Source organism: Haemaphysalis longicornis, unplaced genomic scaffold (assembly GCF_048455015.1).
Source record: "Haemaphysalis longicornis isolate Haplotype H1 unplaced genomic scaffold, Haemaphysalis longicornis Haplotype H1 scaffold_7, whole genome shotgun sequence".
In the NCBI taxonomy this organism is placed as follows: Eukaryota; Metazoa; Arthropoda; class Arachnida; order Ixodida; family Ixodidae; genus Haemaphysalis; species Haemaphysalis longicornis.
In genome coordinates, this window is record NW_027526422.1 from 118230060 (window position 1) to 118257833 (window position 27774).

A 27774-nucleotide genomic window follows, 5' to 3' on the forward strand; every position below is an offset into this window, starting at 1 on the left:
AGTCCTGGTGATTGTCCTAGGGTATCGCACGTCGTTTTAAAACGTTTCCTCAGTCGCGAACGCGAACAACTTACGAGGGACACCAGTCGTTGCATATTTGTGAAAGAAGTAGAAGCATAGGCTGATTTTTTAATGATTAGTTTTATTTCCAGTTTTACAGGAAATGCAAATCCTTGGAGAAGAATAAAAAGGGGATTGAACACCTGTAATTCCCGGAACACTCAAGGTGCTTTGCAGATACCCTTCTTTCCCTTTTTCATGGTTTTCTCGCAGTTGCTGTAGATCTGATATTTTGGTTTGTCTCCACAAAGCATCATGTATATGAACTCGCAAGATGTGTTTGGTTTATCCAGCTTGCTCTCGGGCACCCAGTAGCTGCAACCGTTTCCTGCAACAATCAATTCGCTTAGTGGGTTTGGGTAAAAGCATTGTTATCTAGCTTATGAACCACAAAATACTTCACAAGAACTTTTGCAAAATGAAAATTGACCATTTGGCTTCTCCCCTCCTAAGAGAAAAGTATTTAAGGTAAAATTACCAAGTTAAGCAACAGAAATATTTTAGTCATTCGTTTGCAAACACGGCCTTGTACTGCGTACCATGAGTTGTCTTGTTCACATATCTGCCCTAAATATTACTAGTTACGTCTATACTACTGCAAAGCTTTGTTCAGCAGTAAACAGGGTGCTTTGCATTCCCTGTGACTTAATTGGGTAGTAACAAATGGTTCCTCTGTAAAAACCGGGAGTATTTGTTATTCACTTGGTGCGCGAGAATAAATAGGTTACTGCGAACTTGCTAATGACTTGTGTGCGGCATATTTTTACTTATGTTTTTATTTCAGCATCATTATTACGGTGTTTGGATAACTCATCCGACGAAAAAATTGATGTTTATTTTTGTGCTGCTCTTTCCGGAAGCAATAAACGCGTCGGTACAATATAGATCAACTGCTCATGTCCTGCCGACACGGGTCTTATATCGTGTACGACGACGCCCCGAACGCAAGCTACATCACTCCATGTAAGAGTGCTTCAGCGAGATACGCTCATCTCTACAAATCACTCAGAACAGCCGTTACCATTTGCCCTTGAACATTTTTTTAATCGGTATAAACAATCGAGTCATGAACACATTGACACTTTGCTTCGTTGCTATACCAGCGTGCTCAGAAAAGCCTTGTGGTTCAAACTTTGCGTCACAAGCTATTTTTTATTGCGAAACAAACATATCGGCCTAGCCCAACGAGTGTGGACGTGCACGAAATGTTGACCTTGAAGGAATGCATCGCCACCACGACGAGTGCCGCCACCCTTCGAGTGACTCCCCTCGTCTCTCTTTCTCTCAACGGCGGCTTGAGGGACAACGAGGGAGAGAGGAGGGTGTGGGAGACGAAGTAGGGTGAAAGAAGCCGCTGCAGTGGCGAGTGAAGCCGAGGCATGAAGCATGGAGTCAAGACGTGGGTCCATCTATCCCGAAGTTGTCAGTGTGGTCGCATGAGTCAAAGCAGCAAGCCGCGCTGGACCATCCGGCAGACGTAGCTCGGCTGGCTGATGATTTAAACGAGAAACGTGAGTACGAGCGTACAAAGCGGAATGCAAAAGCGTGTGAATAACGGACACTTGGGCTAGCTAAGCGTCGGGACAAGTATGCGGACAGACGCAAGCGGCAAGCTTTAAGGAGGCAATCGATGCCTCGCGTTTGAGTTCGACGACGGCTTCGGAATCTGACGGTACGATGGCAGCAAAGAGCGTGTAGTACAGAACACTCGACTAGCTTTGTGATTCGGTTGGCGAAATGTGCTTCGGCTGTGTTCGCTTGCATATCCAGCCTACCCAAGCTAGGTCACAGCCATTTTATTTTCTATTCGTAATATCAGGTATTTTCGGTACATATCCAAATAGGTTGTCTGCGTGGAATGAACCATTACGAGCAAGATTTAATCTCCTCGCAAAACAAAAACTTGGTTCTGAATCGAACTCTAGGTCTAGGCTAGAAGAGCGGTACAAGGTGCTCTTTGGTGTTGTGAAGCTTAGGAACTTTTATTTTATTTTGTCCACCCCGGACGCAAATGAATCCACGGTTGCAATAAGGCCAGAATAGTGCAAACACTTGGCTGTCACTGTTCTTTCGAAACTAGGTTAGAAAGGATCCTTCAGAGAGCGCTTGTAGCGCATTGAATGCGTTCATTCCAAAAGCCTAATTATTCTGCCCCAGGTATAAGTACAATCCGGTGTTGAAACACTACGTGATCGCATATGTGATCGATTTGGTACGTTTCCGCGCACACAACTATACATCATGGCTCACGAGCTTAGCCGTATCCTGTTGTATGTATTTGACGGGATGACCATCTTTCTCATTTAAAGCCATTCTGAAGAAGTTTTAAATATCTCGATATTATATTCAACTCATGATGCGTTTCAAATTTATTCATGCGTCTTTTATGTAGTGTGGATTCAAACCACGCATCTGGTGCAGTTTGCCGCTAGTTTCTATAAGTGTACGCGTTTTCTAGCCAAGAATGAATATGTTTTAAATTGTACATTGTAGCGGTGAAATTAACAATAACGCATCTCCCGGTTCATGGATCGACGCGAAGGAGGTGCGGGAAATATTTGAAAGGCCAAATATAGGTCTTTTTTTTCGTTAATCACGTCAATTAAAGCATACCTGGTCTACATTCGATTAAGGAAATTTCATTTATATTTTTATTTTTATTGGGTTTCCACATCACTGTTATAACGCCAAAAAATACAACGCATATTATATTATGTTTTAAAAAAACAAAAAATATTTTGCCTTTATACTTCTATTTCATCATCAGGGTGGCTTTACTAGACCAAGTTAGAAGAATACACAAATAAGAAGAATCGATTGATATATAATCCAAAATATGACAGCAAGTTTTTAAAGGGGAAAATTCTCGTTTTCCTAATCATATGTTCCTCGCTTGTTGCTTGGCATCTGTATCTGTGCAAATATACGATATAATTTACGCCGATGGAATGCAAGGCAATAATGTCTGCTTTTGAACAAACACCGGAACCCCCTACGAACTTTCGAGAATGTGCTTGACTTTTTTTCCAAAAATATTAAAGAGCATAGCTTACCTTCACTTGCGTAACCGTGTCGAAATACCATGCAGTTATCGCAATCCCTATATGCCACGGTAATATTGAAAGTAGCCTCCGGCACTGGAAAATAGTAATGATGACATATGTTACCAATGTTACAAAAACTCCTCAGTACAACAGTATTTCAATAAAACATAAAGTGAAAAATTTTCGGATCAAACGCTGAGCGGGGAATCCACATGTCGCGAAGCACTTATCGTGCCATATCCGCGTTGAAATAAAATTGGGTGCGCCGTATTTGGCGTAGTTGCTGATTTTTTAAAGGAAAGCAGCGGCGAGTGCGTCTACAAAACAAGACGTAAGGAGATCCGGCCAACGTCTTAACAACTCTCGGGAAAACGGCCGCATCTTCAAGGGCGTGGAACATAATACGAGCATAAACTGGGACCTCCTCCCGGGCTTCTTTGGTACCGCTTTGTCGGCCTGGGCTAAGATTTAGTACAGAGCACACCATTACCTGGGGTAGCTGTCTCGGTAAGAACATCGCAAGGAGTCGGATTCCCAACCAGGCTAGCGCGATACACGGAGTCCAGCGTCTTTTGGCGCAAGAAAATGTTTAAGCGGGTTATCCGGCAAGAAGGCCAGCAGCGGCTGCCGCTACTCGTAATTTTGCCAGAAAGCAAGCGACACCGTGCCCTCGGATTTTATGCGCAAGGTGGAGTGCCCAGTCTCTGAAAACGGTGGGGTAAAGTGGGCCGCCACAGAACAGGGAGAGGGAATTGAGAACCAGTAGAGGAGGGCGCCTGAACGTGGAGAGAAGGAGCATGCCCTAAAGAACGTAGGCGGTATCCGGGACGCAGCAGTGCAAAGAAAATACAGACAGCACCGCGCAGTACCGATAGAGGGAGGCCCGATGCAGGGACAGTGCAATATGGTCTCTTAACGGCGCGTGGTTTTCTGTGTTACAATAAAACGGAATGCCCAAATGTTTTCACTTCTCGAAAGAACGGAGGCTGAATAAAAGAAACTCTAGAATAGGGTCGTAGGTAATGAGTTATGTTTGACTGTCCTTAGTTTTTATAATCGACAATAACAAACTACTGCAACCATACAGTGGACGACGCCGAATGACAGGAAACATACCCATACCCCCTGCATTAGTCTTCTTCCCTAGTAGGCACTGGATACAGTCAAACATGACCGAATGAATATTAGAGCGTACGGGCATGATAAATAACACACAGATTCATAGTATCCTGATCCGTGCATGGCCAATGACAGAACGGATGCGTCGGCGAAATAACCGCCATACAAAGCACCGCAACACGTCTCCCCCAAGGCCTCCATGGAGAAGACAGAGTATAATACAGAAGTCTGAGGATTCAACGCTACACCTTGAAAAGATGGGCAGCGAACGCACATTACGGCATGCGGGCGGTCGTGAGAATACTGCCGGCAGCACCGGGCGCGAGGTGAGCGAGGCCGGCAAGAGAGGCGGACAAGCCAAATCATCGTTAACCAGGGTAAGCGTTGATATTAGGTTTTTGCTATGTATTCGTCCTCTTTAAAACACCTTCTCCTTGTATTCGGTGTTAAGCAATATTGAACCATGGTTTTTCTTCTTTGGAAAGCCTGTCAGACAAAAGGCATGGAGAAAACAGATGCTGTGTCTGTAACTTCTATCTGTCCATAAAGTTCCTGGAAGACACATTGAAAAAAAAATGTTTGTATTTAGTATATTATAGAAGAATACGTAACTAGCAACCCCCTGCATGTTCGGGTTTGTCAAACGAATATATCAAAAGGAGAGCGTATTTAGAAGCGACAGGGCGAAGCAGTTGACATGTTCACTACGAAGCGCGGTAACATTGTAAGCGCATGTATCTTCGTTAAAGATCCGTGCAAGGAGTCCTAATTGGCATTAATCTCTCGATGATATCATTTGAACCTATTTTACCAATAACTCCTCGTACAGGAACGCGTACATTGATCGAAGCATTGCAGAACCACTGATCAAACGGCGTGCGGCATTGACTGCTAAAAAGAATTACAGTTGATGGCAGGAGCCATTTCACTGCCATTGAAGTAAATTTACATCACCGTGCCTTTTGCCTGGAAAAGGTAGCATCGAGCGTCCCGCGGCGCTGGTGAAGGCAACATTGTTGGTTATAGTTGGGCGAATTGAGTCGACTTGCAAGTGTCACTTTGATATCCACTTAATGCCAACGTTCGACGGCATTTAAACCTTCAGTAAGTTATTTTAATCTTCCCTTGTGGTCGAAGAAAGGAAACCGGGCGTGGTTTATCTATTCTAAGATTGTGCTTGAAGAGAATACTAATAAGCATATAAGTGAAAAAAGTTGGTGACAGCAAAGAACCCGTAATATTCCTAGGTAGTCTACTCCCGCTTTTGGTTCCGGTAGCAATTACGAAACTTAAAAGGGTCATGAAAACAAAACACAACTTTGCTTAATAAAAACCCTGCCCTGTTACGATAATGATGATACTAATTGTATCGGCAAATTTGAAAAATTGATGGATAAATCAGGGAAAGCAGGTGAAGCTGTTGAGGACTCCTCAGCCACTTCCCGGTAATCTATGACACAACAGGGATTATGTTTATGTGATTGACGGCTGCCGACATAAGCCACCCCCTCAGAGGCATGACTGGGTGGTTGCAGTGGGGCCTCTAGTCTCGTTTGGTCGTACCACTAAAGCGCTAACGTTTTGTTAAACACTGCTACGTTTTAGTGCTTCCCCTTATTACGTCGCTACTCCCAATAACGCGCCACGGTAGTGTGCACCGTGAAAGTTTTGCAATCTTTCTTGTGCTCTCTCAATTTAGATGCATCTCTCCTGGTTGGGGTGATGCTGAGTGAGTCACAAAGAGCTAGGTCTTCCACATTTAAAAGTAGTATTTTTTTGTTCATGGCCCTAGTGGACTAGGCGAATTACATTCTAATGACTGCCTACCTGCCAATGGTAATCCAGATAGCGTAAATGTGCTCCTATGGTTCCTAAGGTTTAAAAACCCAACAAGCGTTTGAAACTATAAAGAAGACAGCTTATAAAGGATATGGTTTTAGGAACTGCCGCACAATGATGACCAGCACCTGTAATATTTTGCCATCCAGATGGATAAAAAAAGGTATTAGGAGCTTATCTATTGTTTCTTTTCTGGATAGCTCTTTTAGTCTACATAAACGTTTTATTGAAGTACCGTTTCCTTTGTCAAAAATTTTGCGTAACCGTCTGACTAGTGCGTGAGTGAAAAATATTTGATTGAGCCGCTGAAGTAAGAGTGGTTCCTTATTCCAGGAAGCCATCTTATGGTCGGGCAGCCTTTGCTCTGGAGGACAAAGGTGCCTGGACGTCCTGATCGCTGCTCGTCACCAGGATCCCCCACAGCTAAGGGGTGGGAAGGGGGGATGGAAGAGGGGAGAGGTTGGGGTTGTGCTTGCACTCTAAGATGATGTCAGGAAGAGTACCAGGTTGTAAGCAGAACTTGCATTCGGCCGGAAATTGCGTTGGAAACATGCGATGGAGGCGTACTGGGTTAGGGAAGGTACTGCTCTGCAGTCGTCGAAGTAGGAATTCTTCTTTTGAGAGTTTAGGTTGTGGAGGAGGGAAGTGCGATCGTTCGAACCGTTCAGATGGATTTTCAGCATTCTCACTACATTTTCGGCTTTTATTTGTGTGGTGGTTGAAGCAACCTTCTGCTCGCAAATGCACTAGCATTACTTATTGTGGTTTTGTGATAGCGGTTTTGTGATAAACAGGACCACGTACAGTCGGTAAAACGCTTGTCTATAACAGCGATTTCGACTTCAACGAGCTACATTCGAAAACTGCCGAAACATACTCGTTCCAAACATGCCGGAGGCAAAAGCTAAGGGCTAAGACTTCAGAATTCCGCAGTAGTTTTATTCAAATCCCGCTCCGGCGGGGCAGGATAGGGCTGAGAGTACGAAAGCTGTGTTATAGACAAGCCTTTTACCGGCTGTACGTCAAAAAATCGCATGTTTTTTTAACAACTGGAGTTAAGATCTTACTAATGTTTCACAAATTGCAGTGAACCACACCCGCCCCTTACGATTATGCAAAAAGTAAAAAGGGTCTTTTTAGCTTGCACCAAGAGAGGCCGCATTGAAAACTCCTTTTCAGCTCTTACCGCCAGGTTTTTCCACTGTCATTAGGTTCTTTGATTTGTATCCTGGATTCATGGCCATACACATGTTCACTTCACTGCAAAAAATACAGATGAATTGTTTATGAAAGCGCAAGCGCAACATTCAAGCACCCAGAAGAAAACAGCACCGTTGTGCACAGCAACCTAAGGTCTTATTCGTTTGAAGGAACATCCACTCATGCCCTATGGTTAAGCACATGACAGGCGACTTCAGCCGGCTGTGGGAGTGCCCCACACCCTGAAAAAGTACAAAATTACACGGAAGAGTGCCTAGATTATGCGGCAAATCTCACATATAACAATTTCGCGCAAAATAATGAGGACCGAAACACATGAGGACAGCACAAGCGCAGACAAGCGCGGACAAATGAAAAAGAGCAACGGGAACTGGCAGCCCGCATTATCAGCACCTTCAGCGGCAGCCTGGACCGAGCTGACTGATTCGTCCATCTCGTGATCGATAAGGTTTCTATGTATCTCCAGATACGCATGCCTCGGCATCCTTATTATCTTGAGGACAAGGGTAATTGGAAATATCCGTTCGAAAGGAGGCATGTGTTAATTTTTGCTGCGAAGCTGTAAACTTCTACCAGCCAAGGAAATGTTTGTGTCTGCGGCAGCAGAAAACCCCACGATAAATGGAGAAAATTACTAGCACGGCCAAGAATCGAAACTGAACCCGAATAGATAAACGGAGCGATAGCCCGCCCTCTTACCTAATCCTAACCCTACCGACTTACCTACGCCCACACGAGGAGGCGGGAAAACAAGGTATGTACTCAACGAGCACAACGGGGCGTCTGCGTTCATTCAAAGCACCCGTTTGCAGTGTCAACCGCATAATTTAGGATAACGGCGTTCATTTGAATGGGATTAGCGGACACCGGAACAGCGTCTGAGGAGCAGGAGGGCAAGGAAGATGCTGCTTGGCGGCGACGCATAAAACAAGAGTGAGAAAGAGTCAGTGAGAGAGATGGTGTCATATCCCCGCCTGCCCCCCTCCTCCTCACACTTCGCCAGACGCTCTTCCAGGTTTTCTTTCTGGCGTCGCTGCTACGTTCAGTTGTCTCCGGATTTACTCTTTGTAGAGTGACGTCTGTTCATTCAGGTGACGTCGCATGGGTAATCATTGTCCGTGTCATTTACAGCTTCGCCGTCGAATTACCTTTACAGCGTAGATTGAATCCAATTTTTTTTAATTTGTTGTTGTATTTTTTGTATGCTGTATGTCTTATGTTTGTAGCTGTTCCAAAACAGTACCACAAGTTTAACCTTTCGTAACTAATATATGAGTTGATTTTACTACCAGTGCATATCCGATATAGTGCGTTACATGCCAGGTGGTGAGGGTCCTCTACAAAATGGCTTCCGCAGCAACAATTGTTTTTTTTAATAATCTGCCACTCACAAACAGTTGTTGGGTGGGTACTCAACGGTCACCGTTGCACAGTCATCCTTGTAGTCGCTTATTTCCGTCGCTCTAACACACGTAGCATTGTTACCGTTGTAGGGATCTATTTCAAAGTTCCTGTGCACAAGGTATACTGTCTCCTTTAATGGGAAGCACTGTAAAGAAAAGACAATGTCGATTAGTGCGTGACCATTTGCTGTAATTTAGACTTTTGAGTTTATTCTATCTAAAGTCATAATTTCGAGAAAAAATCACGGGAACAGGTTTTTTTTTAAAATAGTATAACAAATGTTATTGCCTGAGCAACAAACTCAACGAACCCTCCGTTTTCTTCGCTCTGCGTTTCCTGGGCGTTTTGTATGCCCCCTTCAAGTACCAATGTTGTTGCGGATGCTTCCCGGCTAGCGACGTCAATGGCAAGCACCATAGGTTATACCTCGGTAGGTTGTGAGGTTACACTTGGGAGAATTTTAAAGAGGAGCTTAGTTCAAAAACACCTGGACAAAGTCAGACAATAATTGCCAATAGCAACGTACCCATGAACGAAATCTGGTTAAAAAGCGGAAGCCTAAAAAATAATATTAGTGCTGGTCAAGGACAGCAATAGTATTGTTTTTTAAGAGCGAAAATGCGTTGCAATTTGTTGACTCCGGCATTTCAGAACACTCAGTATAACAGCAAAAACAAATGAAATCACCGGCACAGGCAGGGTTCGAACGTGTGTGTGGTGGATAAATGAAGTGGCTGGTGGATGTGTGTCTGGTAGAAGTGTCTGGTTGATTAATGAAAATGAGTCAGTTGTCTTACTCACGCGGCTACAACTGTTTTTTGTTTCTTATTTTTGTTTCCAGATATGTTTCGATTATAAAAATAGAAGCAGTAGTACAAATAAAATATAGTCGAAATAAATGATACAATCAATATACCCACTTTGAAAAATGGCGCTAGTGGCTGAAATATTTTACTCAGAGTTAGGTTTTGCACCTGTGAGAGTAAATCTGGTACATTAACTTGTGCCTTTACATCTTCAGTGATTGAGACTACGACCTCTTGAGAATAGTCCTTGGCAGAAAGCGCCTCAATGTCGGAGTACCGGACTGCCATCCGACATCTCCATATACGGTGCAGGCCCAGTAGCATAAATATATCTAATGGAATTCAATCTTCGGTTTGGGCGAAAAATACCGAATACCATGCGCGGCTATTGAAAGTTTCTTTTTCAGCGTTCGTAGCCGCACATCCCAGAAAAAAAACCCTCTCAGCAATCAATGAAGACATGTTGAATCGCTTCCTGTTTTTCGCCCAACCAACAACGTTTCCCACACGGCATGGAGACCCTTTTGTTGAACGCGGCTACAACTGTGAGTTAATCCCGAGAGGTAAAGGGCTTGCTCATTCGGCTGCGACGATGGGGAGAGGAATCCCGCCGCATGCGCGACACAGAACACGTGATAGAGAGGACGCTGCACCTACGGAAACCTAATATAAATGTGCGCGGTTCGTTCATTCGATCCACTCCTTCGATGTGCTTATTATTCGCCGGGACAACAACAAAGATGGAGTAAAGGTCGTTGCGGCAGCGAAGAAGAAGCAAACCGGCTGCAATCGCGGACTTAAACCATCGTAGTAGTGCTGAGGGTAGCCTCCGGCTTCCCTAGCTTCATGTCATGCGCGTCAGTCTGGACTTCGTTCATTTTATCATAACCTCACCTATGGAGTCACTGCTCGCATTGCTTTGAGCAAAAGTTGAGTGCTGGTCAATGTTTGCGATTTTTCTCGAACGAAAACAGTGTCCTTCGATATCGGAACAAATTTAGGCTAATAACAGGCCTGTTGTACAACAAACAACAAGACTGTACCTTGTCTTCGAAGACCAGTGATTGCCAAACAATAAATTTCTCGCGTCCACGCAAAGCCAAATTCCTATTCGTTTAGGCAAATTATTCTTACGTACTACCAAAGGGGAAATCAAAATATATACTTTTTGAACGCTTTGCGAAGTTGTTAACGTTGTTCTCAACAGTGTACTACCACAATCCGGTGATTAAGCGCACGCAAAAAGCCCTTTATGGAGGCGCCGTGCGACTACCTTGCCGTTTGCTGTGAGCTTGTAATCATTCCTACTATAGACAACGTTGAGCAATTGCCAGAAAAATGGTTAGAAATGGCAAGGCGACGAACATCCATTTAACAAAGAATTCCCCGCCGGCGTTTGAAACATTTGGGGTAATTCACCGGTTGTTTATTTTCCCAAAATGGTGAATAAAACAGTAAACGCAAGTGGCGATTCACGAAAGGAAACAAAGCTGTATATGCAAGCGATGTTTCATGTAGAGGAAACGTGAAAATCAGTAGTTTAACACTCGCACTAGATCTGCAGCCTTAAGAGGATTATGCAAGCGAGCGCCAGAATTCAGAAGAAGTTTCTATTGTATGTAAAATTGAAGTTTGTCATCAAGATTACTTGCAAATGTTTGTCTACTTTAACGGGGTTTTCTCCCACTACAGGAAATGGAGTGTTTTTTAAGACTTATATATTTATGAGGGGCAGTCAACTTCCCGAAATTTATGCGCGGAGGCAGCACGAATAGGGTTGTCCAAAAAGTAGCGGATTCAAAAAATCACCATCCCGTCTTCTAGTCAGTTGCAATTATTTGTAATTGTGTTAGGAGGAGCTGAAATGAAGTGACACCAAAGTGGGTGAAAAAAAGACTAACTGCAGAATTTGGGCCTCGCGGAGAGGATTTACACCCTAAAAAAATAAACGCGCCAGGATGAGGGCAGTTCGCAAAATTAAGGGTCCTATAGTCAAACCCTGAACGTGAATAAAACCAACGGAAAGGCTAACAGCAGTCTTTGGGCTTGCCACGTTGCTATTTACCATGAGTCTTTTCATCTTCGTGAGTTTGCACCTTAGCGCCAGGGCTCAGATTTTGTCGATTCTATCACCAGTAAATTGTCTGTAGCTCACTGCCGACGACGACCTAATTTCAATTTGTTTTGTTGGAGATTTTGGCTCACGCTAAACATCTCTGGTTGGTCAAACTTAATCCGTAACCGTTCACTACGCAGCGCGTCATCGCCTGTGTAACGTCGGCCCGTTAAACTTCATATTCAATAAAAAATGTGTATTTGTTTCGCTCAATATTTGCCTATTTTTAAACTTTAACTTAATACAGTAAAAATGCAGTTTTTCTTCAAACGCGCGGTCCGCCACATAAATAGCCACCCGATCATAACCTTCTTACAAAGGGGAACCTAACCCTTCACGTTTATATTTGAAATACCAGATATAATAAATTTATAGCCAGAAAACTCAGAACACATGCCTAACACGTAGTGGAAACACTTGAAGGGCTCTGACGTTCTAGGTAAACACATGCCCACTAAAACAGCAACACCTTGTGGTTAATGTTCGAGAATTATTCGCAGGCATACCATATTCTAAACGGAAACGTGATAATTTACGGAGGAAGCTTAGAAGCAAACAGGCAAAATATGGGCTCTGGAAAGACAATTACACTCTGAGGCTGAGCAGCCCAAGCATAATACTGAAGTGTGAAGAAGGGCAAGTTGGTTCGCAATCATAGTAAAAAAACAACGCACAGAAACGGAATGGAAGACAAGAAATAGACAAGCACGAGCGCTCACTAACAACGAAATAAATTTTATTGAGGGCAGGCAGTATAAGAAGAGGCAGAATGAACACAAACCGAAGAAACGGTACGGTGACATATATACTGTATCCTTAGGAAACACGTTGATTGACGCCTTCCTGATTCATACTCCCGCTCGCTCGTGCATCGAGAAAGCTTCATACATCTCTCGTGTTATCTGGGGCGGTATTCTTGTGTTTTGTCCGTATTCTGGCCGTTTCAAAATTGTCCGTTATGAGGAAGCCCTGATTGGATAAAAGAAGACACCCAGATGTGACGCCATGAAAGCATGCGGAGCTATGAGCGGCGGCTTCTCGGAGCCTTTGCTCGGAGCAGACGATTTTTCGTCGCCTTGTTGATTCGCTGGCGGAACAATACACACATAAAAGATAGTTTTAAATAGTTTTATTCGTTTAAAATATGCAACCAAGAACAGTTGCTCAAAAGTCAACCCAACGCCCGCCGACAACTGGAAGTACGTGACAATAAATTGGACGCAAAAAGGACGTTTTCAAAACGGACAAACAAGAAAATCCGTCCCTGGTAACCGCAGGGCTAAAGGACACGACCCTGCTCGAACAAGGGCTCGCACGACGGGTCGTTCATGCATAAGGCAGTGTGTGTGGTAAGGTTGCTACCAGAAGCGCAATTGATGACATTCGCGTGTTCGCGAAGCGGATGATGCACGCATCGTCCAGTTTGTCCTATACATGTAGGGATCTGGGGTTGTTCGTTTTCGGGTGACACCCAATTTTACCCGATTTTCACATTCCGAACATGTTTCAGGAGAGTCGAGTTGAACCCGTTATTTCCCCGAATGGAACGTTCCTAAGTAGCAATTTGCACAATTCTCCGTTGATGATCCACCGCTTTACCCGTATACTTGCGGCAAGAAAGCCCCAAAAACACAGCTTTCCAACTTATGTATTGTCATGACTGCAGCTGGCTGCCCCATGAGGTGAAATGCCGACATTGTTGGTCCTAGCTTACTGAAGCTATGATGTCGATACAACTGTTTATTGTTTTTTTTTATTCAAATACCCTAAAGGCCCTTGCAGGCATTACATAGGGGGGGTTACAAAACAGCTCAAAGATCTCAACACAGTTGCTCAAAATAAACAGCAAGCGTAATTTTGAACATCGAGTAGGGGTTAGACAACACTAACAAAAGGAATACAAGAATGAAAAATCACCCAATACAAAGCACATAGTGAATCGTGTTAAAAGCACAACACTACTTTCCTAAACAAGCATGATTAAACTGCCTTTCAAATGGTTCACAAACGAGTCGTGATCTTTAATACATGCAATTTGTTGCGGCAGCTTATTCCAATGATAAATGGCAAGAAATAGCGGCGACTGTCGAAGAAGATTTGTGCGTGCAAAATGGGGCGGACTTTGAACGGATGATCGAGTCGAGGAAAAATGAGATTCGTGGGCTTGATATGGGATGCTGTAAAGGATGATTGGGTGTGATACAGTCTGTGGAAGTGAGAGAGCAGTGCCATCAGTCGTCGTTTTTCTAGAGAGGGTAATTGGAGGGATGCTTTGATAGCTGTGATGCTGGATGTCGTGGAGTAATTTTTAGTGACAAAGCGTGCTGCTTTGTTCTGTAAGCATTCTAGTTTGTTTATTAGGTATGTCTGATTTGGATTCCAAATTAAACAGGCATATTCCATCTTTGAACGAACTAAGGCTGTGTAAGCTAAAAGTTTGGTCGATTGATTTGCTAAATACAAATGTCGTCTAATGAAGCCAAGAGTTCTACTTGCTTTTGAAATTACATCGTCAATATGATCATTCCATGTAAGGTTAGAGGATAGGTGAACGCCCAAATACTTTAATGTAGACACATTTTCTATGCACATGTTGTCCATATACTATGAGCTGAGTTGAACGTTGGTAGCCCTAGTAAATGACATAGTTTTAGTTTTCGAAAGGTTTATTTCCATCTGCCATTGCTCGCACCAAAGGAAAATTTTGTTTATATCTGCCTGCAAAATGTTAGTATCTTGAGTGGTAATAATTTGTCTGTAGAGAAAGCAATCGTCCGCAAACAATCTAACTGTTGAATGTAGGTTGGTACTGATATCATAATGTAAATAAGGAATAAAATTGGTCCGAGTACGGAACCCTGCGGAACACCAGATTTAACTTGTGCTAAGGCGGAATACTGGTCATTTACGGAAACGAACTGGTAGCGATTGGTTAAAAAACTTGAAACCCAGTTAATAATTTTGCTATGTAAGTTGAGCCGACTTAGTTTCATCAGTAGGCGAGTGTGAGGAACTTTATCGAACGCTTTTTTGAAGTCAATCAATATAACATAAATTTTTACCGAGTCGTGAACAGCTTGGTGAAGGTCTGTAACGAGTTCAAATAATTGTGTTTCACAAGAACGTCCCCGTTGAAATCCATGTTGATTATTAAAGAAAAAATTATGCTGATCTAAATATTTCATAACTGAAGAACATATTATATGTTCAAGTAATTTACCAGAAATGCTAGTCAAGGAAATTGGTCTGTAATTTGAGGGCAGTGATCGGTCACCTGATTTGTATATAGGAGTGATGCGACCAATCTTCCAGTCGTCCGGTACGATTCCCGTATCGAGTGACTGCTGAAAGAGTGCGGCTAGTATGACAGATATTACAGGCTTTGTCATTTTAAGTATTTTTGGACAGATGCCATCTGGACCGGGTGCTGAGTTGTTTGAAAGACGATCAATCGCACGTTCTATACCCTCCGGTGTGATTATGACGTCATCCATAGATGAGTTAATCGATGGAAACACAAGATCATGCGGTAATGGGTTTCATGCTTTCACCGATGCTTTCACCGATCACACAGGTCTTGAATGGAGACGGACATGTTGGGCGTACATATGATAATGTTTGTAAAAAAGGAGGTCTAAAAAATTCATGACCAGCATTTTGTGAATAAAATGGTTCAGTTCTTTGACGTTATCAATGCTCTTTACTGTTACCATCAACAATTCATTTCCAAAAGAACACCAACTTTCCGGGAGTATTCGCTAGAAAACCTTGTTGTCCCCAATTAACAATTGAAATAAAGACTAATGTTAACGCGTTTGGGTTAAGAAGCTCGTCATAGCTTCTAACAAATCAAGTATATCTGTTGATGTAACCTGACAAGACCCTAATTTCGGTATAGTGTTATAACAAACCCGATTTCGCCCAGATTATCAGCTTAAAAAATACCGCGCGATCTTTACCCACGATTTAAAAAAAATTTAAAACCCGAAAACGGACAACTCTACCTATATATGAGCTGCCGCAGGACAGAGGGATCTCGTACACTGCTCCGATCATGTAATCCACTAAACAGCTTGTCTATCCATTTTTGCAAACATTGCTGCTTGGCACCTCCGAGTTCACCCTTTCGCAAAGGATTGATTGATTGTAGGGTTTAACGCGCCGACGCAATGCAGGCGAAGAGGGGCGCCGTAGTGGAGGGATCCGGATTAATTTTGACGACCTGGGGATTTTTAACGTGCGCCGAAATCTCGTACACACGGCCTTTTTTGCTTTTCGCCTCCATCAGTAAAGCGGCCGCCGTGACCTTGTGCAAAGGGGCGCAACGCCTTAGTTTCGCAAAGGATGCCCAGTAAACACAACATGCGCCCCTGGCAGCTGCACAATTACTTTCAGTTTAGGCGAGACAACGTGAATATAGGAGATAACCGTCGTCTCACTATATTATTTGCGCGCCCTGGTACGTACTGCTGCCTTCTCTTCTGTGAGCAACTTATTCGACAGGATACGGATGAGGTCCTCGAGGTATCGAGACATTAGTGGGCGCTTAACTTGTTCGCAGAACATGGCGTTCATCTGGTGGTGGTATGATCTTAACAAGGCATTCTTCAAAGCCGCTGTACCCACCTCGTATTTTTCGAACTTGGAGTGGGCCGAGAAGTGGGGCAGCAGTGCCTTCTGAGATCTTGGAGCGTATCGCCAAACACATGCTCCTCGCTGATGCACAGCCTCAGGTCGAGGAACCTGAGCTGACCAACTGGGAGCTCCTTGGCGAGGACAAATTCCCAAATAACAGAGGCGAAGGCTCCGAACAGGTTCTCTAACTTCGTTACGACATTACACCGGGCCCTGTGGACTAGCAAGAAGTCGTCCTCGTACCCGAAGGTCCTCACCATGGAGCTGTCCGATAAAGTTTTTTTCTATGGAGCTTTTTTGATGCACGAGTGAGCCGGCGCATGCATCAGCACGCCGTCAGTCGACTTGCTGCACAAGGACATGGTATATATGCAATCTTAGCTTTTATTCCTTTTGTGTTCTTTCGGCCCTTTCATGTATTTCCTGCACGCAATAAAATGTATTCGGTTGTTAGTCAGCGCCCGTGTTTTTCTCTTTCTGGTACTCTGCTCCATTTCTGTGTGCTGTTTTTGCCATCAGAAATAGTTGTACCCTCGCAGCACAACTATGTACAGAATACAACTGGACATAAACGGCTAAAGTTGACGCAATATCGCTGCATACAGAATTTTTCTCAGTATTTTGCGGAAGTCACGCTTGCAATCGGCCGGACCACAACAGAACATCAAAATAAGTTTTCCTCAGACGCGAGGTCTCACCGAACAAACGTTTCTCTCTGCACCTCACGGCTAATGTTTTTATATATATTCAGGGCTATCCACTTTCAAGCCACAAATGCGAAAGGCGAGTTAGACTCCTATTCAAGACCCATGCAGCGCTATAGCTGACTCAGCAAATGGGCTTAGGCGAAAATAACAGCTCCTGGATGATGAGCTTCAAGGTAGGAATTCACTGATACATATTTTTAATAGACATTTCGAAACTTTAGGCAGAACATTACGGAAAATAACGGTAGACGCTGTGTGCTAGCACTGACCTAGCACAAACTTGAGGCTGAATATTCGAAAGCTTGCTACCCACCGCGTTGGCTTAGTGGCTAAGGCGTTGCGCTGTTGAGCCCGAGGTCGCGAGTTCGATTCCCGGCCACGGCGGCCGCTTTTCCGATTGAGGGGAAAAGCAAAAAGACCCATGTCTACGAGATTTCGGCGTACGTAAAAGTTTCTGTGGTGGTAAAAATTATTACCGGAACCCTCCACTACGGCACGCCTCACCGCCTGCGTTGCGTTGGCACATTAAACCCTACAATCAGCATCGAAAACTTGGTGTATTATAGCGGCAAACATGTATTAAAAATGCGGATATCTAAAATTGGTACAACATGGAAAAAACGTAAAGCATATTTAGGAAATAAAATGCATTCTTCGTCACCGCAGCAAGAAATCGATAACGAGCTTTTTCTTCCCCACCGTGGATTAGGCGCAGGAAAGCAGCTGTGATTCCATTAATTAAATTATTCGTCTTGGTTTTTCATTTTTGATTGCAGTCATACCATATGCCATGCGAAACGTCTCAGCCAGAAAACCGACCATCACCGATTCCTTCAGTAAAAATTGTGGGTCATACTTGCATGGCCCACAATGCTCCCTCAGAGTATATTACGCAGACGTTTTTTTCTATTTGTAACGAGCCTTTCATCTCCAACGTTTAAAGGGAAATAGGTGTGTAAAAAAGTAATGAAAATCACTCCTTTTTCAATCGCGACAATCTTTTTATGGACAGCAGCTTAGGGGCCTGAACTGCCCTATGCCCCATTTTTAAAAACGTTTGCTTTTTACGCTCTCGTTACACCATTAAGAAAATACGGGTTGTTACTCAAGTTCAAACCTTTTCAGCAAATATAAACACACTCACTCAGCCAATCAAGTATTTGTTCCTAAATATCAGTATTATGGAGAGTTTTTCCAAAATATATTGAAACTAAAAAGAGAGAAATGTACAGGGAAACATTTGTAAAATATGGAAACATATTCTTTCAGACCCAAATTCACCCCTAAATTACGCATTGTTGTGCTCATAATGAAATGCCAAATACAAGGCATTCACTAGTACAAATCGTCGCGGTTTATTTCAGGAAGTTTAATTTTAACACTTTTTGTTTTAGCAGATAAAAAGATTTGACTCCAATCCACGCTGTGAAGGTGGTTGAACTGCGAAGGTGTAAACGACGCCCCAAATAATTATTCATGGAACGTCACTTCAATTCTCACACGCGGCTCTAGAAAGAGCAAAACCAGATACGATTCAAAGCAGCAGCGATGGCAGAAAGAAAATGGAGAGGATCGTCTGGCGAAGGGTGATGAAAGGGGTGACACGCTTGGCTATGGCGTCATCTCTGTCACTACCTTCACTTCAGTCTTGTTTCACGCGTCGCCGCCAAAGAGCTCCCCTCCTTCCCAATCCCCCTCTTTATACTCTGTTCCGTTCGCCGCTAATCCTAGCCACGCTAACGCCATCACCATACATTATGCTATTTGCACTTCACACGAGGCTTGAATGAGCGCAGGTGGTAGACCCATCGTGGTGCTCATTGAGTACACCGTCTGTCTCGATTGATTGTAGGGTTTAACGCGTCCACGCAACGCAGGCGATGAGGCGCGCCGTAGTGGAGGGCTCCGGATTAATTTTGACCACCTGGGGATCTTTATCGTGCGCCGAAATCTCGTACACACGGGCGTTTTTGCTTTTCGCCTCCATCAGAAAAGCGGCCGCCGCGGCCGGGAATCGAACCCGCGACCTCGTGCTCAGCAGCGCAACGCCTTAGCCACTGAGCCACCACGGCGGGTACACCGTCTGTCTCCGCGTCTCCTCTTGTAAGCGGAGGTAACTCGGTAAGACGATGGGCTGTCGCGCGGTTTCTCTATCCCCGTCCATGTTAGATTCCTGGCGCTGCCAGTAATTTATTTCATTTAGCCTGGCGTTTCATGGTGACGCGGAAATTAAAATTTCCTTAGCTGGTACTATACATGTGTACTGCTTCGCAGTAGATATTTTCGCACTCGTTCACCGACCCTTCAACACGTTGTTCCACAGAGCGTCTTTGCTGCATGTCACCAAGGTACTGTTGAAGCGTAAAACGACTGGGACACGTGTTCCGTAAGGTTGCAGTACTCGCACTCTTCCTTAGCGCACATTTAATTTTGTTAAAAAACATGAAGTTCGCAGTAATGTTTCCTCATGAGAACTGTTTGGAGACACGAACCTGGAGTGTAATCGAGTGCGAAGTTAGCCCGCATGAAGGGTGGAAAAGGATGGCAGTTTAAAGTGATGGAATGATCATGTGCGTTTGTTAAAAGGCGCTTTTCGAACCTTTCTGATTGTTTATTTTTTCTCTCTAGCATAACACTCTATGGCATTCAAAGCGCCGTAATTACGGTGATGTTGCTTTACGCTTGCAGATAGGTATCATAATCTCATCTGTGCAAGGCCTCTGCAGACTGGCCCTACTTGCCAGACGCTTCACTGTCCCACCAACACCATCACATGTGCTCTTACCATGTGAAGTGGAGAAACAATTCCACTCAGCAGGGAGATGGAAGTTACTTTTTTAGAAGCAAAGGGTGAGCTGTTCCTTTTTTTCTTATATTTGGATAAAGCACCGTCTCAGAAGTAATTAATTTTTCATACAGAAGGCAAATTCTTCGCTAACAGTCGGATCAGTTTGGCATCAAAGGCTGATACAGCAGCAGTAGTGTTCTATAGGCAGTCGGATATTTCTACAAATGATTTTACGGACATGTCAAGCCAGCTGTCCTCTGAGCAGGAATATACAACGAATGGGTACTGTGTGGATTCCGTGTTTGCGAAATGAATGGACTGTATGGCATCTTGAAGCAGAAAAGTCTAGTTTTCTCAGAAGCCATAACCACAATGCCTTAATATTTCTTCGGGTGCTATTTTAATCGCGTAATTAGGGCGCCTGCCGCTTGCTGACGTAGTGGTGCGTCCTCAGGGTACATAGCATAGAGAACAATCGGTCACAAAAGCCTTCCGGTGTCAGTATAATGTTTTAAATTTACATCGTGTGCCGTTGTCCAACTGGTACACATGATGATTGTATACATTGTTGGTGTTAAGAGTGGGCACCTTCCGTATTGCCCGCTCAACGTAAGTGTTGCTCGAGCAAGGGGCACACTTGTTCACCAGGCATGCTTCCTTGTTGAGGTCGTACACGGTCTTCGTCAGGACTTCTGTAGCTGTTGCGGTTATGCCAGCAGCGTAAAGCATAAGCATGATATTTCGATGCACATACAAACTGTGTGGGTGTGCCACATCCACCAGCTAAAATGGACTACTTCCCATTGCAGCGAAAGTTATTCTTGCATCGCGAAGCAGCTGCGTCGCGCGTCTTTCATGAAGGCAGGCGCATTCCCTGCAGAGAAGACGCTCTGAGGTACTACGTGGCGAAATGCCCATGTACAAATTCAAAAATATTTTTCTTTGCTAAAAGAAGAACTGTTCCGATCAAACTATCTAATATAAGCTGCGATAATTTGTAAGAGTAAATGCTTTGCGTTTGATATTTTTGCTACGACCACAACAATGGACTTTTTAGGGTGGATATGGGCCAGAAAGAAGGTTTTTTTTTTCAAATCGGATCACAGTTGTCTCGGACCTTTTTTTAATGTCAACATATTTTCAACAAAGTTCCCAAGATGGGGAAATTCAGATAAAAATGCTTCATTGGCTGAGAGGGTGTGCTTATATTTGCTACAAAAATTGAAAATCTACAACATCGTGTATATTTTGCATGGCCTAAGCAGAGCAAAAAAACACAAATCTTAAAAAAATGCGGCAAAGGGGACTCCAGGGCGTAATCATAAAGCCCATGAAAAAATTGTGGCGATTGAAAGGAAAGTAATTTTTAGTGAATTTTTAAAACATAACTTAGCTTTATTCTGTGGAGATAAATCGGCGGCTGCAAAAAGAAGAAAAAAAAGTTAGGACAAAAATACTTCGAGCGCGCATTCTTGGACCTGCAAGAATGAGCCCCAATTGTTACTGAAGAATATCGTCATCATGCACTTTATGGCTTGGAAGTTTTCCATGGGATTACCTATTTCCTTTTAGAGCTTGTGCTGGATAAAAGCGCCTGCTTTCTTGCATGTCTGGCGAAAGCAAAAAAAAAAGAGGCCTTTTTTGTGGTAGGTAAGCCTGTGAGCACAATAGCGGACCTGTATGCGAATAATGATAAATCTTTATAGAGCCACAGTTTTGTATGCACCTTCCACAGTTGTTCAATGCGTAGCATGAGTCCCCATGTTCTTTTTCTGGTTTGAGTAGTGGCTTTGCAGCTGATTCAAAAGAACAACAACATTTGAGTGTAGAAGATATCTTCGCAGGTTAACGGCCATGGCCAGGGTCTTAACGAGTCCCTAGTCTTGTGCGCACTGCACGTCGCAGGCCATGTGTGGATGGACAGCATAAAGCGCTAATTTTGCTTTATATTTTTGTTTGATGCGCTAATTTTTTTCGGACTATTGTAACCACTGCTGGAAGCTCCATTCTTCTCATTTCTGCCTACCATGAATTACTTCATTGCCAGACTCGTTAAAAATCGTGCGATAGGTATGCGATAGGACTGCTTAATCCGTGCGACATGTATATATGGGAAAATATCGAATGCGAGATTGCGCTTCGGAGGTACCGTTGTATGTTCTGGACTAACTGTAGCCTTGGAAAAAACGGCTGAGTACCTAGAAAAGGCCTTGAGTGGCAATTTCAAGAGATAAACTGATCAGAACAAAGAAAAATCTGGCGTGTTTTGGGAAAAAAGGGAAAGACGGGGATGTCCCACTCTCTAATTTCACTTTTGCACCACGGCAAGCAACACTTCCGTGCGGGCGTGACGCGATAAACTTCGACCGCTCCACCAGACCACTTAGTCTGTCCGTTACGTCCGCTCTACATTTGGGGATGTGATAGTAGGCAGCACCTCGCAGGCGCCCGGACGGCCCGGGCACTGAACAGACCCAGGCATGCAGCGCTCGCGGCCGCGTACGGCGCAAACAACTACCGCGAGTCTGTTTGTCTGTTTTATGCGGCGAGCGCACTTGCCGTGGGTTTCTTATATTTTTATTTCTGATGACTACCCTTCAGAGTTGTCATGTCACGCTCTCACATGATTGTCACGTGATGTTTGGGACTACAGTTCTGTTGTACAAGGGACTGATTGATTAATTCATTGATTGGTTGTTTGACTGATTGTAGGGTTTTAACCCGCTGGCGCAACGCAGGCGATGAGGCGCGCCGTGGTGGAGGGCTCCGAATTAATTTTGACCACCTGGGGATTTTTAACGTGCGGTGAAAACTCGTACACACGGGTGTTTTTGATTTTCGCCTCCAACAGAAAAGCGGCCGCCGAGGCAGGGAATCGAACTCGTGACGTCGCGCTCAACAGCGCAACGCCTTACCTACAGAGCCACTGCGGCGGGTGTGCTGGGTATTGCGGTGGGTACCTACAGAAAAGTTTGAGTGCCGTCGGGGGTATACGTCGAGCGGCCAAGTTTCGCAGAGTGGTTTTAGAATCTGTAATGATTGTTGCGGTTGTGAGGTGAGTGAAAGGGCGCGCGCTTTCTCCTCCTCTTTGGCCTCGGGACTGTGACGGGGGTCGCGACTGCGGTAGACCCGCCGCGGTGGCTCAGTGGTTAAGGCGTTGTGGTGATGAGCATGAGGACGCGGGTTCGACTCCCGGAATGGGCGGCCGCTTTTCCGATAGAGGCGTAAACTAAAAGCTTCCGTGTGTACGAAATTTCAGCGCAGGTTAGTGATATCGTGGATGCCGAAATTAGTCCGGACCCCACCACAACGGCGCGCGTGATCGCTTGCGTGGCGCGAGCGTGTTAAACCCTACAATCAGTCTATCAATCGGGACTGCCTTAGAATCTAGCATGCTGGAGTTGGGGTAATTTTGAACGGCGAATGCTGTGAAACCCTCGCCGTGCCTGTTCTGACCTGCGTCGACGTACAGAACTAGCGGGTTGGTCATTTTGGTACTTATTGTGCAGACCACGGGGTGAGTGCTTATTCCGCTCAGTGTGGTACGTGGGGTGCTTGTTGAGGCGAAGTGGTTTGGTGCAACATTAGAGAGAATATTTTGGGGAGTTGTTGGTGCAGGCTGGTATAGTGTGCGGTATCCGATTCCTTGTACTTGAGGGTGTGTCTCCTCGTCGGTGTACGAGCGATGCGTCTTATTTTCCCATTAGGCGTGCTATAACTGGTTCGCTAACCTTGCTGTGAAGGCCTAACACTTCCTTGGAGTGGACATGCCGGGTGGAAGATCTAAATCTGTCGTGTAGGCGCGTCTAATATCCAGTTTTATGCGGCCGTTTTTTTTTTTCAAATTTTGGTTGTGTAAAGTATTTGAAAAGTACTCAGGAACGATATTATCACGTGCAGCTACATCTTTGGTAATATTAACCACAGACCGACTTCTAGGCATAGCGATATTTATAGCAACCGCTCCAAGAACAACACTGCCGGAAGGGAAAGAAGCAGATCGGACCGAAGATAATGCATATTACGTCCCTTTTTGGACACAATTTCAAAAATTTCAGGGTCAAATAGCTGACTAAGGAATCATTAAGTGCGCAAACACGCTTCAAGAATGTGTCAACAAAAGTTCAAACATTCTACAGGGTTATCAAAATTGAGTCGACAGATTTTTTAAAAATTAGGCGCTTAGATGTACGTGAAGACCACCGCTACAGTAAGGTTATGCGCAAAGTGGGGCACACAATGAGGAGGTAATTTTTATATCGGTGGCTCAATTCATTAAAATTGAGTAATTAACTTTGTAGTTGTAAGGAATATTCAGGCATGTTTGATTTGAAATGTTGGACGCAATCGTGTTCCCACGCAGTTTCATTTCGTAGAATTCTTATAGCGCATCCGTACTCGGTGGTATATAACTCCGAAGTTTAATTGCTATTCGCATGATTACGCATGCGAGATAGTGACAACCTGCGCAAAGGTCCTCCGTTTTGTGACATCCCTGGTATGTACAGTGTTTAATTTGACAAAGGGATTGCGGCATAGGAAAAAATCGATAACTGGCACCTCCTCTGTTTCGGCTGACGTTATCGTAATCTGCACAAGGTGGAAACGCTGTCAAAACAGAACAGAAGTAAGGAGGTTTGCGCCCGTCGTCGCTGTCTAGTATATCTCTGAGTTCTGAGAATTCTTCCAAATGGAACTGCGTGGAAACACAATTGCGTCGAACTCTGCAATGCAAACATGCCTGCTTACTGCCGCCACAAAAATGTGAATTGTTCAATTTTAGTTAATTAGGCCACCGACATAAAAAATTACCACCTGACCACCGTGCTCATAACCGTGCTTTACGTAAAGCTAAGCCCATAATTTAACGAAACAAGTCGACCTAAATTTCATCGCCCTGTAAACAAGTATCAATTTTTTAGAGATTTTTCTCCTGAAATGAACACTAACGGATTCGTTTGTAAACGGCGCAGCTGTTTTGATTACAGCAGTACAACAGGTTAAGGGGAGCTTTCTTTTTTAAGAAGAAGCCTTTATTTTTCAGCAGACTGTGTTACAATGCCTGCTGACGGGGCAGGAGCTAAATGCATTGAGTGCCTGACGAGGGCTCCTGACCCTCTGGAGTTCACCATAGAAGAGTTCACAACAGAGCACACGTTTGAGTCAAATATGTGCTTAGCAATGGGATTCAGCAACATAGAGAGAAAAGGTAAGTGAATTTAAAAAATAAAAAAAATCGTACATTTCGAATAATGAGAATCACACGTTGTATAATCTACATAAAACTTTTTTCTGCAATACCTGTTACAAGCAGATGCAATAGAACACGACACATTTCTTGACTGATTGTTCGTAATGTCTAAGAAAAAAATCGCATCTACACACGATACAGTTTAAGTTCCTTAAAATGAGACACGCCTGTTATTGTCATATCTCACTTTCTTTTCTGTAAACATCAGTTTGGTTTCAGTAATAAATGTGGTTGCACTAGGGTTAAATTTTTAATTATCCACTAGAATGTTCAAGACTTGTGGTACTTGATAAGTGGCTGATTGTTTGCCGTATTTAGTCCTAGTTTTAGGCGTACGTCGTACACCGCACACAGTAAAGACAGATTTTTTTTGCGTCGCCATCTACCTATAGCTTGTTTTTGTGTACCATCTGGAGAAGGCTAAAGTAATGCAGCTGGTCATCTCTAAGTATTGAGCGTTTTGAAAACAAAGGTAAAGTTGTCAGGTCTGGTAATTTTCTCTTGAAAAATTTCAAAACACCGTAATCTGTTTTGCAGGACAACAAACTTATTGTAATTATTTTGTGAAGTTGTTCCTCACACCAAGATTCCGTAGGTTAGTTTTGAATTGAATGTTTCTTTTTAGCCGTAGCGTTATTATACTGATATTGCATAAAAGCATCCAACTGTTCGTGCCATAGCAGTAACTAAATAATTTTCGTGTACTGAGCATTTAACTGTTCTTGGAACCAAACACCAAGGAACGTTTGTTCATGTACCCGTGCAATAACATGACCTTCGAATTTGAGATTTATATCTTCGTTTAAGGGCTCATTGATTGGGCGGAAAATTATATAGGTTGTCCTTGTCGCAGTTAATCGCAGCTTGTTTAGTTCAAAACCAGTTTGAAAGATGCACCACATATTCGTTTACAACAAATTCTAGAAATGTTAAACTGTTTGATAAGAAAAAAATATTTGTGTCATCTGAATACATAGTAATATCAGAAGAACCTGGTATACTAACAGTATCATTCATGTACACAAGAAATAATAACGGACCAAGTAGGGATTCTTGTGGGACGCCTTGTTTCAAATTGATTTCGGCAGCTAATATGCCATTGATTCCAACTATTTGATACCGATCATGGAAGTAGTTTTCTAGAATTTGTAATGCGATCCCATGAATCCCCAAGCTAGATATTTTTTTCACAGCAAATCAAAATGTATTGAATCAAATTTCTTTTTAAGATCTAAGAATAGACCGAGTGTGTATTTTCTGTTTTTCATAGTTACGATTTTCTTCTGCTTGATATATGCCAGAGCTTGCTCAGTTAACGCATGCGTTTGGAAGCCGTATTGGTTGGTTGCTACTATTTGACGCTTGTGGAAAAAAGAAGTGGGTCGCTCATGGATTTCGCCATCGGATATTTTAGATAAAGCTGGAAGCATCGATATAGGACGGTAGATGTACAGGTTGTTACGCTCACGACCTTTGAATATAGCAGTGGCTTTGACCAGTTTTAACTGTCAGGTAAAAATGCCTGGGGTTAAGGTGAGGTTAATAATAAAGGATAAAAGTTCGCATATGAATGGTGATATCAGTTTCAACTGTGCGGGCCCGATTTCATCTATGCCAGATGCTCCATTGGTTTTTGAGCTTGCGGATTAAGTTACCAATCTCAACTGCGTCTGTTCGTCGCATAAAGATGGACTGAAGCACACCGGGGCCATCTGTCAACGCGTTGTCTGCGCTAATGCTAGGTCTTTTGTACGAGCCCGCATTTATAAAGGGGGCGTTGAAAGCATCGCCTAACCTCTTTCCTGCAAGTGCGGCGTCGTTTACTGTTAATTCTTGGATGCATCGACAACTTGTACTTTTGCCAGTGAGAGCGTTCATTGATATCTATGTCAACTATTTGCTGAATATAAAATAGGCATAGATATATTAACAAGAGCAAACCTGAATGTGCAATCATGTAATTTTCGCATGTACAGCACACTTGGCGAACAAATAAAATTGAGTTTTGTGCTGCGCCGGACCGCGATTTGCTGAAGTGCGCTGCTGCATGCATGTAAACTGAACATGTTTGTGCATCTATGAATGCCCTATTTACATTGCGTGAACCCTTGATAATTCCAAGTACTGCTTTCTTCTTGAGGTCTTTATGACTTCGAATATCTCCAACTCAGTGAGAATGTGCAGCCATGAGTACACGTCAATTTCTAATAGAGCGTTAACCAGTTCAGCTATTATCTACCAGCCTCCTCAGCTTTATCAAAACATAGTATTTTAAATTTAGCAACGCAACTCATTATTTCTATTTTAAAGAAAAATTACTGATGATGGCAAGTATACATACTTTTGAACAGTGGCCCGAAACTGATGATCCTGAGCTGTCCAGAGTCCTTTTCATGAACATTTATTTCCACATTCTAATAAACCAGCTATAAAAGCACCACTGAAACACACCTCTGATACAAACCTATTACAGGTGCGTATGTCATCATGTGTTCACTAATGTTCTTCCCTTAACCGTTTAAAACGCACCAGTTTCCGCCACACGAGAAAAAGAAACCAGCCTGAGGATTCACCTTACCTCTTCGGCTTTTTGGAATGCGCTCATCGCCTGTGTAGAAATGCGCATCTCAGAACTGCTGACAAGAGCGTGGTCCAGCACCAAAGCGTTGGCTACTACAATGAGGAGGAACATTTCGGAGAGTGAATCGGCTTCGAAGCGTAGAAAGTTTCACTTCGCTCGTGTGTGCGAGTTGTCTCTACTGCTCTTTATGGAGTGTTAATACG

At 43.6% G+C, this 27774-nt stretch overlaps 1 protein-coding gene across 1 annotated transcript; it reads right to left on the reverse strand.

The window, feature by feature from the left end:
• Positions 1–142: 142 nt before the first annotated feature.
• On the reverse strand, positions 143–27774 carry LOC144144962 (uncharacterized). Its single transcript, XM_077676461.1, has 5 exons — positions 27569–27774; positions 8675–8832; positions 7249–7322; positions 3114–3197; positions 143–388 (listed from the first exon to the last, which is right to left on the reverse strand). Exons 1-5 carry the CDS (start codon positions 27680–27682, stop codon positions 222–224), a joined length of 597 nt encoding a protein of 198 aa, XP_077532587.1. The 5' UTR covers positions 27683–27774; the 3' UTR covers positions 143–221.

Bases quoted from the DNA above. Each gene is read 5' to 3' on its own strand.
- LOC144144962 (XM_077676461.1), bottom strand. From the start codon at position 27,682: ATGTTCCTCCTCATTGTAGTAGCCAACGCTTTGGTGCTGGACCACGCT. The intron at 3,198-7,248 runs GTAAGAGCTGAA...ACTATTTTCCAG, and splicing joins GACAGTGGAAAAACCTGGCG to TGCCGGAGGCTACTTTCAAT. The intron at 389-3,113 runs GTAAGCTATGCT...TGATTGTTGCAG, and splicing joins ACACGGTTACGCAAGTGAAG to GAAACGGTTGCAGCTACTGG.